This window comes from Serinus canaria, chromosome 4A (genome assembly GCF_022539315.1).
Source record: "Serinus canaria isolate serCan28SL12 chromosome 4A, serCan2020, whole genome shotgun sequence".
Classification (NCBI taxonomy): Eukaryota; Metazoa; Chordata; class Aves; order Passeriformes; family Fringillidae; genus Serinus; species Serinus canaria.
Window position 1 is genome coordinate 484,408 of NC_066318.1, and position 15,354 is coordinate 499,761.

General features: G+C 48.6%; 1 protein-coding gene and 1 long non-coding RNA gene across 19 annotated transcripts in view; one reads left to right on the forward strand and one right to left on the reverse strand.

The window, feature by feature from the left end:
* LOC108962061 (uncharacterized) overlaps positions 1-12,452 on the forward strand; it is a 39,661-nt gene extending 27,209 nt beyond the window's left edge. For 10 of the 15 annotated variants that reach the window (XR_007777591.1, XR_007777593.1, XR_007777592.1 and 7 more), the window contains 3 exons: positions 169-3,115; positions 5,051-5,322; positions 5,405-5,533. This is a non-coding gene — a long non-coding RNA (uncharacterized LOC108962061). Of the gene's footprint in view, positions 1-168; positions 3,116-5,050; positions 5,323-5,404; positions 5,534-11,833 lie in introns of those variants that run through there. The other 5 variants (XR_007777589.1, XR_007777588.1, XR_007777586.1 and 2 more) reach the window with 5 other exon arrangements.
* FGF13 (fibroblast growth factor 13) overlaps positions 5,319-15,354 on the reverse strand; it is a 187,402-nt gene continuing 177,366 nt past the window's right edge. For 2 of the 4 annotated variants that reach the window (XM_050974397.1, XM_050974398.1), the window contains 3 exons: positions 5,951-6,149; positions 5,718-5,814; positions 5,319-5,499 (listed from right to left, as the gene is read on the reverse strand). In XM_050974397.1, the coding sequence (XP_050830354.1) occupies positions 5,391-5,499; positions 5,718-5,814; positions 5,951-6,149 (405 nt within the window). In that variant the 3' untranslated portion in view covers positions 5,319-5,390. The remainder of the gene's footprint in view (positions 5,500-5,717; positions 5,815-5,950; positions 6,150-15,354) is intronic. The other 2 variants (XM_030228837.2, XM_009090446.4) reach the window with 1 other exon arrangement.

The window sequence follows — 15,354 nt, forward strand, 5'->3', positions numbered from 1 at the left end:
GGCTGTGCCTGTGTGCTCTCTGCCCTGCTGAGGGAGGCACTGCTGCTTTCCATGCACACTGTGCCCCCTCCCCAGCCCTTGGCCCTGCTCCTCTTTGCCTTCCCTTCCCTGGCCTTGTCCTTTTCCTCACAGCAAAGTGAAATTTCTCCTTCCCTGCTCCGAGCACAGCCGTGAGGGGCCCTGTGCCCCTGTCCTGTGCCAGGAGACAGCTCAGGAGTGTGGCAGCGTGCAGGGCTGAGCCCCCCTGGGACTCAGTGGGAGCATTAATCCTGCCCCTCCAGCTGCTGGGTTTGGGTGAGTATTGCCAAACATAACTGGGGAAAAAAAACAGGCCTACGAGTGCTTGAAAGAAATTTTCCATGTGTGGTATTTAAGACTTTTAAATTTCAAATCATTAATAATGATCTTTGAAGGGGACCCTGTAAGTTGTCTCCTAATTCCTGATGAAGTAGAATAATTTATTACATCAATTTCTCTGATTAATGTGAAATGTGTTTCAAATTTGGGTTTTCCTTTAATATTTAAACTTTCCCTTGAGAGGAGCTGCAGAAGGTGACTGAGTGTGCCCCAGACTGATGTGGTGTGTCCTCAGAGCAGGGTGAGATCTGCTGCTGGAGCTGGTCAGCAATAAAACCATGGTACAGCAGCAAAGCCAGCTCATTTCAGGACCTGCTCTCCAAAAGGCATGAACAGCTCTGCTCGCTCATGCCTGGAGAGAGAGAGTGTCTTAAAAACTTACTCTGGGAATGGGAAATTTTTTGTTGTCAAGGACGTGTCTCCAGAAATTTCTGGAAAAAGGCCAGAGCTGGGGTCACTCAGGATAAATTGCATGGCAGGTCTTTTCCCTAAGAAATGAATTTATTTTAAACAGGTTTTCTACTGTACTTTTATGTAATTTTTGTCTTGGTATTACAACAAGGAGGAAACTGCAGCATTTAGAGCAGCCATTCTCTGAGCTGGTAAAGCACCCCACACTTTGTGTCCTTCATCCAGCACACAGAAAACTGAACACCCATCTTTGCTGTCTTGGGCTGACCACTCCAGCTGTGCCTCTCTGGTGCAGGAGGACAGGGACAGCAGAGTTTTAATGCAGACAGAAGGGTCTCTGTCCCAGGGAAAGCTAAGCCATGGTGTGCTGCTGCTGCTGCTGGAGCAGAGAGCCCTCTTGGTGTCTGCAGTGATAGAGACCAGAGCCCAGACAGGAGAGTTTGTTTAAGAGAGAATTATTTATTAGAAGACAGGAGGTTGTTACGTACAGATTCTGTCCTGCAAAAGTGTCCTGGTCAAGGTGTGTCAGGGGGACATGACCCCCATGGAGCTGGCCCTGCTCCCACCCAGAGATACTCAGACACAGCAGAGCTCTGCCAGGCCTGGCTGCCCCTGGGCTCAGCTGGGAGAGCCCAGCACCACAGCATCCCTGGGCACCACAGCATCCCTGGGCACCACTGCATCCCTGGGCACCACTGCATCCCTGGGCACCACAGCATCCCTGGGTCCCTGGGCACCACTGCATCCCTGGGTCCCTGGGCACCACAGCATCCCTGGGCACCACTGCATCCCTGGGTCCCTGGGCACCACTGCATCCCTGGGCACCACTGCATCCCTGGGCACCACTGCATCCCTGGGCACCACTGCATCCCTGGGCACCACAGCATCCCTGGGCACCACTGCATCCCTGGGCACCACTGCATCCCTGGGTCCCTGGGCACCACAGCATCCCTGAGCTGTGCATCTCCCTGGGATACAGTGCCTGCATCCCCGGGAGAGGGGCTGGGGCAGCAGAAGGGGCTGCAGGGGGGCTGCTCCTCCCTGGGCTCCCCTGGGCTGGCAATGAGCTGCTTCCATCGGGCCAGCGGGGAACGGGGCTGAGCAAGAGGCCACGGAGACACAGCCATGCTGAGGTAGCATGAGGAAAATCAAACTGAGAAGCAACAAAGGTCTCTGTGATAGAGAGAGCAGCTCTCCCCTCTCTGGCTCAGCCCCAAACCTGGCCAAGCAGCAGGGCTGGAGCCAGCTCTGCCAGGGGCTGCCAAGGCAGCAGTGAGGGCTGTGCTCCTGCCTGCAGGGCTGCCCTGCTCCTGGGCTGGGGGGGATTTCTCTGCCAGCCCTGAGTGCTCTGGGGCTCTGCCAGGTGAAGCCCAGCTGTGTCAGAAGCTGCTGGGAGGGGGGGAGGCACCTCCTGGGCAGCACTGCTAGAGGGGCAGGCACAGGAGAGGGGGCAGGTGAAGGCATCCCCACCCCTGGCAGTGCCAGAAGGGCCCAGGACCCCCTTGTGCAGGTGCTCAGTGCTCACAGGAGCCTAGGGCTCGGAGCCACAGCAGCCCCTGGGCATTCCTTACTCCAGGTGTGCATCTTCCTGCTCTGCCACCGCACCTGTGGCACAGCAGAGCAGCTTCACCAGCGCCTCTGTGCTCTGACAGACACCCAAACTGACACTTCCCCAACATTCAGCAGGTTTCTCAAAGGAAGGTATTATCCAGAAGAAAATCTGTGTAACTTTCTAATTTATAGGTGCTGAAATATTCCCCAAGGACATCCCACCTTTGGCTGAAGGGCAGAGGTGATCCAGACCCACTGAGTCATCAGAACCCCTGCAGCAATCGTGACCCCCTCTTCAGTTTTTTAAGCTTTCTGCAGTGCTGGATGTGCTCCCACTTTCTCACCCTATGGAAAGGGGTGAGCTGGGGAAGCCTGGCCTCTCTAAGAGCAGGCCAGAGCTCTTCACTTGCTATTTGCCATGAAACAACAAATCTGGAGGTCTGGTCTAAAACAATCTCCTTCCCTCCTCTCTCAGCCCTGACCTTAAAGCTGGTTTAATTCCAGCTTGGTCAAGTGGGAGGAACACAGAGCTGACAACAAAACATCTCACTTGCATTTCAGCCTAACATTGAGAGGCAGATTTTTGCCTCCATTTCCATTATTGTCTTCCAGAACTGGTTCTTCAGCCACCCAAGATGAAAACTTGTCCCTGCTAGGACTTCTTGGAACACCCTGACGAGTGAAGCTCCCCTGTCAGAGCTGCCTGGATGCTGCAGATGAGCTAAGTTTTCCTGGAAAGTTTTTCTCCAGAGAGAAAAGGCAGGAGAGAGAGAGATGCTCCCCCTCCAGAGCAAAGGTATGGGAGCCTTTTTCTGGGAGGCCAGAGAAGCTGGCTGTTAAATGCACCTGCAGTGATGGCCAGCAAGTGCTGAGCCTCCCCCAGGAGTGCTGAGCATCCCCAGGAGTGCTGAGCATCCCCAGGAGTGCTGAGCATCCCCAGGAGTGCTGAGCATCCCCCAGGAGTGCTGAGCATCCCCAGGTGTGCTGAGCATCCCCCAGGTGTGCTGAGGCTCCCCCAGGTGTGCTGAGGCATCCCCCAGGAGTGCTGAGCATCCCCAGGAGTGCTGAGCCTCCCCCAGGAGTGCTGAGCATCCCCCAGGAGTGCTGAGCATCCCCAGGTGTGCTGAGCCTCCCCCAGGAGTGCTGAGCATCCCCCAGGTGTGCTGAGCATCCCCAGGTGTGCTGAGCATCCCCCAGGAGTGCTGAGCATCCCCAGGTGTGCTGAGCCTCCCCAGGTGTGCTGAGGCTCCCCCAAGAGTGCTGAGCATCCCCCCAGGAGTGCTGAGCATCCCCAGGTGTGCTGAGCATCCCCAGGTGTGCTGAGGCTCCCCCAGGTGTGCTGAGGCTCCATCCAGCAGAGCTGGAGCTGCCAGAGCCCCGGGAGCCCCCAGGCTGGCAGGGGCACACAGGGAGCAGGGGTGGCTCAGGGCACAGGGGGGCAGCTCTGGGGCCTGCAGCTCAGCTCAGCTCAGCTCAGCTCAGCTTAGCAAAGCTCAGCTCAGGGCTCATTCCCAAGGCCTGGGGACACCAAGTCTGGCTGTGTTTGAGTATCTCAGCTGGGCACACGCAGGACCAGCTCTGACAGTGCCCAAAAGCAAAGAAAGTTTGAATTTCTGTATGTATGGCGTTACAGGGAATGACCGTCACACAGAAAGATTTTGAACATTAATTGCAATTAATTTTGAACATTTTGTAACTTTATAATTTAATTGCCAACCCTTTTCCCTTCAAATTAACCATGGATGTACAGCATACAATCAAAGAAGCTTTTTTTAAAAAGTACATCTTAATATAAATAGTTTATTCAGTGCATGGTTGTGTATACAACAAATAATAAACAAGTTTTTTGTACCAGGCAGAAAGCTGCCTGCACAGAACTAATTCAGTTTTGGAGCACAGAATCCAACGATGATTAATGCACAAAATCTGACACATCATGCAAATCTATGCCAATATTCCAACTTTCTCCCATGCAACAGACATGATGACCTAAATGGAAACCTAACTACATTTTTAAACAATTGTTTCCAATAGCAGTATTAGTATATGTTGTTTAGGGGTAACCTGTCCTAACGCTTCCTCCTACACAATATTCACGTGCCCGTTACAGTGAAAGGACTTTTACAAATAAGACGTTTCTTATAAAAAAATTAAGTCACCTTAATTCCACAGTTTCTGTCTTTAGAAAAGAAGCCACAACGATAGTTTAACATGACACACAAAATGGAATTAAGAGAAATCTACACTGGAGGATAATTTTATCCCTTTCTGTTAACTTCCACTTGGGATAACAAAACAACTCAATTCCTACAGACTGGGGTTAGCACAAGAACTTTACCAGAAACTACAAATCTATAAAAATTTATATTTCATTGTGTTTAAAACCACAAGAACACTGTTTGCTTGAGCCTGAGACACCAACTCTCAGTTCCAACCCTGAATTTTGAATTATTTTTTTTAAAGACATAGCTTTAAAGACCCATTGGAGTTCAGAAATCAAAAAGTTGCACTATTCCAAATTAAAGGATACATTTTTTTTATCAAGCCTTAGATATAAAACGGTAAGCCAAGGAAACAACAGAGTTTACGTATTTGTTTTTTGTTCGCCCCTATAAAACATACAAGCATTAAAATTTCCTTTGAAGAGCAAAAGTGGTCTTTTCTGAGTTGGAAAGCAAATTCTTATCAGCAGTGAATGCTGTGAAATGTTTTTGTTTCATTTTCCACAAAGCATAGGAGAGAGAGAGAAAAAGAGAGAAAGAAAAAGTGAGAGAGAGAAAGAGCTGGACATTTCTTCTCGGAGGTTTTCCCACAGCTGTGTCTGCTGCTGTCCAACTGCCTTGTGGTGTGCACAAGCACATTCTACATGCCTGGGGATTATCCTTTGCCAACCAGAAGATCTAATGGCTGATAAACGGGTGACCTATGCGAGCTCGTGCCTTGTCCTGGGCACCTGAGGGTTTGGATGAAAGACTGCGAGTAAGAATTCAACTGCATCCAGAGGTAAGGTTCTTTAGAGAGCACTTGGCTGGCCTCAACCTGGCTACGTGGACTCGTTCTGGCTCATGGATTTACCCCCATTTAGCACTCCTGAAACGCTTCTGCTCTTTGTTGGGGTCCCACTTCCAGACCTGGAGAACTCTGTGAGGTCGTGGAGGGAAGGCTCTTTGTACATGGCCACTGCAAGGAAGAGAGAGCAGAACATCAGCACAGCTGGGGCCGGGGCAAAGCCCAGCTCTGGCACACTGGCATTGCTCAGCAATCTGCAACGCAAGGACAGACAAACACCCAGGGCAAGGAGACCCTTCCATTTCAAACACTCCCTGAGAGCCTCTGAGACCCTCTTTGGTGCATGGGCAGAAGGGGAAAACCACTCCTCCCTCTCCCACTGCACTTACACAGCCCTGCAGGGCAGACCCGAGCTGACAGAAATCAGCATTTCCTTGCAAGCAGAGAAGCAGCACTGCCAGTAGTTTGCTTTAACCTGTTGGAACTCTGCTGAGACAAACAGCACGTTACAGAACATTGCACTCCTGCTACGCAAGCAGCTGGACAGGTCAAATACACATGCACAGCAATGAAACACAACTCAGGATCAGTTCAGAGAAATGCAGCAAACCCAAGCAATTACCTTTTAAGGGTTTTGGAAGAAAGTGTGCTGCAGGTTTATTTTTCTTCACGTGGTTTCCTTTCATTATTTCTCCTTCTTTGTTAAGACCCAAATACCAACCCCGGCCAGACTGTTGCTGTCTGTAGATCATTGAGGAATATGTCACATAGTAGTTTTCAAACACTGATTCTTTGAACTTGCATTCAGGTGTAAAATGTTCCTGTAAGAAAGCAACAGATCAATATGTGCAAATCTCACATCAGTTAATGAAAAAGCACCCAACATCCACTGCTCTCTGAACGGTTAGAAGTCATACCTCTCATCCTCAACCATCCAGTTATGAAACACGGGTCCTACGAGTATTAACAAAGGAGTAGCACCATTTGAAAGCTGTGAAATGATGCTGTGAGCAGCTCTAAGTAGAATGTAATAAGATCCTTGTGAAGAATGAGTAAAGAGTCGGAGAATTTATTGATTGCTGCAGCAAATGGATGAGGGCAGAGGCGGAGCTGTGTCCCCCTGGGACCAGGACCTGCAGCCCTGCAGGCAGGGAGGGCCCAGAGGGTGTTTTGTGCATGACCTGCTGCCCTCAGCCGTGGCAGAGACAAGGGCAGAGCAGGGCAGAGCCAACATGCCAGCACTAAATGGCTGAATCTCCCTAACCCCAACAGCCCTGGCTCCTTGGCCTTTGAACCTCACAAGCTCTGGCAGCATCTCACCTGTGGACTCTAAAATAGGAAAGGGGAAGGGTTTGCTCTTTGTTACCATCTCAGTCGTGCCTCAGCCTGCAGCACAGAGCAGCCAGATGTTTGCTGGCCTCCCCTGTGAAGGCAGCCAGCTGCAGGGGAGCTGCCCTCGTGCTTACAGGACCCCACAGAGGCGTGAAAAAAAGGAGGAAAAATTGTGCTCGTATAATGATTGGAACTTTGATTTTAAAATATCACAGGAAATTAAATGTCTCAGGAGCTTCAGATATTCTTATCTAGTTTCTAAAATATTCTCATGTGAGAAAAGGATGGTTTTAAAAAAAAGAAACGCACCACTCTGCATTTTCTGCACATCTTTTGCCATTTTGTCTTTACAAGAGGAAGAAAAAAGCTCCCATTCTCTGACTGGCATTTGCTTCAACAAAGAATGTGAAGCAAGCAATTTTCTTCTTTTTTTTCCTTTAAGCTAATTGGTTGTTATTTAGTTAATTGACAATTGGTTTCAATTGCTGTCAAATAGGGACAGTCATTGCATTTTTGTAAGATTTCTGCATAAAAGCCTTCCCTCACTGTTCTCTGCCCAGCACCAGCCATGGTAACAAAGACTATTGCAAGGGTATCATCCAATTAGCAGCAAAATGGAAAACTACAGTGCTCCCACTGGCAGATTAGGGTTTATGTGCAGTAATTTGGAGCTGTTTGGGTACAAAAGCCCGCTTGTAGACAGCAGCAGAGGGTCAGACTGCAAACAGAACCCCCATTTCCTCTGGAGCTCTCAGGTTCACCTGGGAGCGAGAGCAGCCCTGGCAGAGCCGCAGGGGCTGGGTCCTCTGGGCACACACAAACCCCCAAACCCCTCTCCATGACACCCCCAGGGGTCTGGGCCCCAGAGCAGAGCCCCTCATGCCCTGGTGCCCTTTCTGCCAGCTGCACTGCAGCTCAGCAAGGTGCCCTGGCACCCCTGCCCAGCCAGCAGCTCCCAGGGCAGCCCCTGGGCAGCTGCTCAGCACTGCAGGGAGGCTCTGGGTGAGGAATGCACGGGGCATTCCAGTGGGAATGGACTCCCCTGAGCCTGGCAATGCCAGCCCAGCTGAGCACAGGAGCACCTCCATGGCACCCCCATCCAGGGCGCAGTGCAGAGCAGCAGCTGCCATCTCTGCTAGTGATAAATTCTTTATCAGGGCACTGAGCAAGGGAGTGCATTGCTAAAGTCAGGAGAGGGCTGAGGGCCCAGTTAACACCGACACTTTCCAGCTCACACACTCAACCCCAGGGAAGATTTACAAACACAAGCGTTGAATTCCAAGGCCAGGTTTTTCCTCTCTCAGCTGTCCTTTTAGTCCATCCTTGCAATGAAAACAATGCAAATGAGTTCTGGAAAGTCCAGAGTTATGGATACATTATTACACAGAACAGATGAAAATAATTCTTTCTGTGAAACAGTATTTCCATCTCTGCTTACCTCAAAAGTCACTGATGATGGCCCCTAAATGACAAAAAACTGCAGGCACTCGAGCCCCTCACGCATCCACCCCTAACACTGAATGAATGAATGAATGAATAAATAAAAGAGAAAAGACAGTGCTGGTTCACTGTAGCCGTGACTCAGCCACGCTTAAGTGAGCAGGAAGATGAACTGTCAGGGGCTGCTGCTTGCTTTGGAGTGATCAGCTGAACCACTGAAAGGCTCCTCCATGAACAAATCTGTAACTGCATTGAACACGTGAAAAATAATTAAAAAGTAATAATTTGGTGAATGATAACATGGTAAAAAGGCCTCATGGCCTTTTTTAGACACTTAGAGTAGCTGTATTTCCAGGCAGCTGACTAGATTACATCTAAAATAATTCAGGCTACATTACAGAATGCCAAGCCTGAAAGCTAAAATAGCATAAAAGCCAGTCTGGAATTCCTCCTGCTCTATTTGTGCAGAAGACATGTCTGAAGCCAAAACCCCTCGGAATTATCAGCCATCACAGCACCTACCCTGCAGGACTGCACGTTAATGGTTCTGTGCCCAAATGAGTCTGGAGCAGGGATTCATTTATTCTGAATTTGCACTGTGGGTGCCATCAGCAGGGGCCACCACCAAATTCTTCCAGTCATGAGCTCAGGACTGGGTTTGTTCAATGTTTCTCTCACCACAGGTTGAATATCCTGCAGCAGGATATTAAAACAATCCCAGATTGTTCAAATATTGTTCTGGGATTGTTCAATCCCAGACAGAGCAAACCCTACAGCAGTTGATTAGAACAATCACAGATTTTGTTCAGGAGGACTTAATGCTACAGGCATGAGTAAACAGCAAGAAAAGAAAATTTAACTTTAAAAAGTATTCAAGAAAAGTATTGTGTACTTGGGAAACTTGGAAAATGTTCTTATATATTGAGCATGTAATTATATTCCTTGTGATCAATGACTATGTCTGTGTACACGATTTATCCTTTATTTTCCCCACTTAATGAAAATTGGATTTTTTTCCCTCCATACCCCAATTTCTTTCAGAACTATAATGTAGCCCAGGATTCCATTTTATAATCATGAATTTTTGAAGGAGCCTCGTTAAGGCTCCAGAGTAGTGATTTTCTGCACCAGTGAGCCTGCCTTTTTTTATTAACAGAGATTGATTTTCCCCATCCTGGCATGTGAAGTTCCAGGGTGTATCCTCTGGACCATCACCGTGTAATGTGCAGTGCTGTCAGCAGCACAGGAAGGGAACACTTCAGCCTTCCTGTTATCAGGAGCCACAGCTTTTGGATCCCCAGCAGGAGCAGTCTGAGGAAGCTGGGATTTCCTGAGCCCCCAGCAGCCATTTGCTGCAGAATGGAGAATGACAATTACCTCACAGCACTGCACTTTGTACCAGAGCAGCACATTTGCACATTTGCACATTTGCATTCTGTGCCAGAGCAGCACATTTGCACATTTGCACATTTGCATTCTGTGCCAGAGCAGCACATTTGCACATTTGCACATTTGCACATTTGCATTCTGTGCCAGAGCAGCACATTTGCACAGACCCTCAGTGCTGCCCCTGGTGCCGGAGTTTTCCTGTGTGAGGAGTCCTGGTGATTGAGTGGGAGCAGCTCCTGCTCTGCATGCCCAGGTCCTGGGGGGCTCTCTGGCCAGGGGACTGTCCCCAGCACAGCACAGACACCTTTCCAGAAGGCTGTGGGGCTTTTGGGACAGGCCTTGGCTCAGCTCAGGGAGGAGCATCCCTTTGGCCATGCCCCTTCCAGGTGAGTTTCCACAGGCTCTGCAGGTAGCCCAAAGCCCTCAGGAGGGGCTGGAGGCTGAAATAACTGCTACAGACAAACCACCAGCTGGCCTGGGGAACAATTCCCCTGGAGTTCACTTCAAGGTATGGCCATACAACCATGAAAGAAGAAAATTAGATAAAAAATTATATAGAGAAGAGACACTGAATTTATTCAGGAAAACAACTTAATGACAGGAATGATAGGGAGGCAAAGTTTTCTGGAGAGTGATCCCAAACAACTGCACAGAATGGATTTTCCTTATTGCTAGTGCAATGAACAGGAATTGATCACAATTTATCACAAGTGAAACACAAACCATCAGTGGTTTGTGTAAAATTATTTAGTGCAAAGCTTCTGTGGAGAGTACAATGGAGCCCAAGAAGCAGCTGGATAACCAGGATCTCCAGAGAAAGATTTCAGGTTGTCACTAGGTATTCTCTGACTCCATGAGAAAAGCACTGAGAAGAGCCCCTAATGATTCCCTTGAAACATTCCTTTGCACAGCAAGCAAAATGCACAAATTCAGGGGAAAATGCCCACAGTGAACCGAAGCAGAAACATATTAATTACAAATACAGAGATTCAGAGGAGTGAATTCTGTTTGTTACTCTTTTTCTACCCTTGTCAGTGACTCAGTTGAGCAAATGTCTCCATCTTTGCCCAGGTTCTTCAGTGGCCCTTGGGCCCATCAATAACCAACTATTTAAAGCTGGGTGCGTCAGCTCAGCGTCTCTGCCCGTCAGGATGTGCTGCTGCTGAGCCAAGGGCAGCCACTCAGAGACTGTAAACAAGGCTGGGATTTAACTGAGACAGGAACCAGGCAGAATCATATTATTGCTCCCCTGTCCTTTGGTGATGCTTCCCTTTACAGCTGTGTTGATTACCCAAAGCATTCCTTAACTGGGGCAGGAGAACTAAGGCATGATACATACAGATACTGCAGAGGAAATTAATCCTGCTGGAAAAAATCCTGTAATGGGGCCTAAAACTTCTGCAAGATGCCCAGGAATCCACCTCAGAGATGTCAAACACAGGTCCCTGTCCTAATCCATCCCACCAAGTTCTGACATACAATGTACTTGGTATGAAGAAAGAAGATCCACTTTACCCCAAATTCTCCTCTTGGACAGAAAATCCACTTTACCCCAAATTCTCCTCTTGGACAGAAAATCCACTTTACCCCAAATTCTTCTCCTTTGCATCATGTTTACTTTGATGATGCTGGAAACATTGTAGAGGGAAACCTCTGCCATTAGCTGAATGATCAAGTCTTATTTTAGTCCATTCCAGTGCTTGCACCCACCCTATTTCAATTTCTGCAGCTTTAGGAGGAGCACTCAGGTCAGTGCAGCAGCCCAGGCAGCTGCAGCAGGTCCCTCTGTGTGCAGGTATCAGTGTGGAACACACCCCCCGAGCCCACTGGAGCATCACTGCAGCAGCCTTGGGGCTGTGCCAGCTGCTGAATCGTGCTCTGCTCCCACTGAAAACTACCAGAGAACTCCCTTCTCCTCTCAGCAGGCTCTCAGTTCTCTCCAGAGCAGCCAATCCTTTCCATAATTTTCCTAAGCTCATTATCTCTGTTCCCTGCCACAGCAGCTTCCACAGGTGAATCCAGCACTGTGGAAAACATATTTAAAATGTGTCTGCTGTTGTTTTTTATCATAAGCACACTTCTCATCTTTTTTTTTTTTTTTTTTTTTTTACAGCTTTCTACTCTCAGGTTTAGTTTTGGAAAACAGCACATAAAAGTATTCAGTGTGCCTCTTCTGTGCCATTCATTACCAAACATCTCTCCATCGTGCCTCTGCTTATTCATCTCTTGTCTTAACTGAGCAGGCTAATCTTTTTAAATCTCTCCTCATATGAAAGTTTCTCAGTGCCTTTAATCATTTTCATTGCCCTCCACTGAATTCTTTCTTTTCCTCTATCATTTCCAGAACTGAAACACAACATTTAAGAAGAGGCTGCTGCACCACTGAGTTGCATAACAGAGGTATTTTCAGTCATTTGTCTTATGACAAAGTAAAATGGACTTTGTTGCTCAACCTCACTATTGTGCATTTGTAGAAAAGTTCTCTGTCTTTTCAGTTGTGTCTCTGATAAATATAGTCCAATTTTGTGGTATTTCTGACTCTCTGATTAGTCAGTGTACCCAAGTTTAAATATTAAAGGAAGGGAGAAAGATGCAAAAAGCAGCTTGAACAGCTTTCTTCCCCAGAACTAGAGCAGAGCCACAAAGATGCTAAGCAACCTCTTTTATAACAAATCCATTATTACATAGATAACCTGCCAGACACTGCAATCAGATTTCTAGCTGTTATAAGTGACATCAAATCCTGGTATCGTCCAATCTTTCCAACACAGCTGTTGAGCAGAACGTCCTCAAGCTCCCCTGGCACTTGTGCAGCCCAGCCTGGGGCTCCCCCTGCCCAGCCAGGCTCTGAGGAGCACAGGGGGATTTACTGCTGCTCCTGGGGAGATGGCAGAGATCTCCTCTGGACTGACACCCATGGCTTCATGCACATTTACCTGAAAGGGCTGAAAACAATCATCTAATCAGTGTTTGCAGCAAGCTCTAAATCTCTCTGTTTAATTACAAGCAGGGACGTGGTCCCTTCTGCAGTGGATGCTCCTAAATTCTATGGAAAATCGAGAAGGCACACAGAGCTTTTTCTCTTCTGGGGGAGAGCAGCTGAATGAGCAGGAGTCAGAGCAGGAGGGGACAGTGCTGTCCCCTCCTGTGGAGCAGTGCTGGCAGGGGATGCTGTCTGTGCCAGCCTGGCTGTGCAAGTGCAGCTGGGTCAGGCCATGGCAGAGGGAGGGATCCCCTCTGCTGCTCCCGTGCCATCCTGTGTTCCTGTGGCAGAGCTCTGCCCAGCTCTGCCCAGCTCAGCCCGGCCCTCCCCAGCCTGCAGCAGCTTCTGCTGACACTGGAGAAGAAGGATGGGGTCTGCACCAGAGAAGAGCTCAGCTGCTGCTGAACGAGCTCTTTTTCTGCACACCAGCAATTGCCTGTGCTCAGTGACAGTGAGAGGCTGCAAGAGGAAGATAAATCCCAGCAGGAGCTGCAGGAGGAATAATGGCACACTACATCACAGGGGCTCCTGCCTGGCTCTCAGCTGAGGGGGCTCCACAGCAACAGCCAGCCCTGCCCTCTGCCTGGGCTCCTGTGGGTGCCCATCTCTGGGCTCTGGCTCAGCCATCCCTCGGGGGCTCAGCACAGCCCTGTCCCTCTCCCGGGAGCCCCAGAGTGCCCCAGCAGTGCCCCTGTGCTGTGCCCACGCTGCCCTGGGCACTGCCTGTGCTGCAGCTGCTGCCTCAGAGGAGCCTCCCCTACAGCAACACTGCCAAACCTATTTTGGAAAGCTCTGTAAAGTAATACATGCAGCACAAGTTTTGGACTGGGATTATATACTAAAAAATAACACCAGACTAACAGGCCTATTAATTAATATCAGCCTATTAATATTAGGCTTTTATTCTGAAGCATTACACTGCAAGCATAATTGTTACTATGGATAAAGTCAGTGTTGGGAAACTTAAGTGGGACATTACACCCAACAAAGCAGTGACTCCCTCAACACGTGTTTTCACCAAGGCAAATGTTACCCATGCCTGCACTGCATTTGGGTGAGCTCCTAATGCTCAGGTAGCCTGCAAAGACACACAGACCCCTTGCTGTAAGAAACCTAGGATATTTGATATTTGTCACTATTCATTCAGCTCACTACATACAAAGTGTAAATATAAAAACTGAGCATAATAGTAATATTAACAACAACAACAACAACAACAACAACAACAACAACAACAATAATAATAATAATAATAATAATGTCACAGGTTCAAGGAACTGGTTAGCTCCATCCTGAGCAAAGCAGCACCTCTGTCTGACCACATGGTAATGAAACCTACTGAAATCTGTTCACTCATGTTTTTCAAACCTCAGCAGGCTGGCAGTGCCAGGGCATTACTGGCAGCCAAACCCTGCTTCTGGACACAGAGCATGATGCTCTTTGGAATCTCTGCACCCTCCCAGCCCCCTGCATGATGCTATTGACCACGTGCTGCTAGGGGATCTCAGAAGGATGTTTGTATCAGAGATGGTAGCTCATTGTGAGATCTGAGAGATTTCAGATGGCAAAACCTTTAGGAACAAGGTAATACAGGATTAGACATGGCAGATGAGGTACAGGAGTGGCCCTTTACTGGAGAGCTGATGCTGACTGGTAGAACACATTTGCTTCAGCAGGTGAAGACCCCACCTACGAAGGGACACATGCAGAGCACAGCTAAATCTCTCTCTGAAAATGACATCTACACACCTTGTAAGCAATTTAAGCTTTGGGGAAGTTTTCCAGCACTTGTGTGTCCTCTCAACAGGCCTCGAGCGAGCCACTGGAGCCAAGAAATAGCCCTGACCTTCCCAGAGACAGCTGAGCACACAGATAAGCGCACAAAGCTCTGGTTTCTTTCTCCCACAGTGATAGGGACTTTGCAAAGGTCTGTCACTTGGCTGCTTTATGACTCCCTGCTGCCCCTGGGCTGTGGAAAAGATTACTCTGGAGCCAGACTTTTGGGAGATGCCATGCTGCTGTTGTCTGAGCAGCAGAGAGAAACAGGTCTCTGCTAAAACACTTGCAAACCTAATTTAAACTTGGAACAAGCCCAAATGTCTCTGGGAGGTACAATTTAAAACCCTGACCTAAGATAGCCTGGACTGCAGTCACAGATTTCTGGGAATGCTGTGGGACACTTGCTCCATGAATCAAACACTGCAGATCTCTGTACTATAACCTTTCCACAGGAGAGCTGTTCTGAGTTCTCTCACAGTGGAAAAAAATTAGAAAAACACTAAATTCAAACATAGGTATGACCACTCCCTGACTTACACATCTACTCCAGCAAGTGTCTCAGGCTTCCTGACAACCTGAGTCAAAGAACCCTTTCCATCATTCCCATCTCCATCTCCATCTCCCTGATAGTGTTACCTGTTGAACAGACAGGGAGTTCCCTGAAAGGGTTTAGGAGGGTTTGAGTGAAATCTTTGTCTCTGGCTCACACAAAAAGGTGAATGATGTGAGCACTTTGATTTGAGAACTAAAGCTTGTGTCTCTGCCTCAGAAAGTTCTAAGCACAGTTGAAACAAAGAGCTGGTAAGAGATTACCAGAAGCTGGGGACTGTACCCAAGGAGGAATCTGAAAGCCAGGCCCCAGGTTTACTTTGAAAACTACTGTTGCATTTTTCTTGAGCTATCTGGAGGGCCTGGGATCAGCTCTGGCTCTGAGCTGTGGCTCTGCACGTGCAGTCACAGCTCCTGCAGCCAGCCAGCAGCGAGCAGAGCAAAGCCAGCCTGCAGCTCAAGCACAAGGTGAGCCTGTCCATCCCCAAAGGTGACCATCTGTCCATTTCCCCACTGCCTCATCTCCCATCCCACTGGCCAGGGATCCCTTCCCT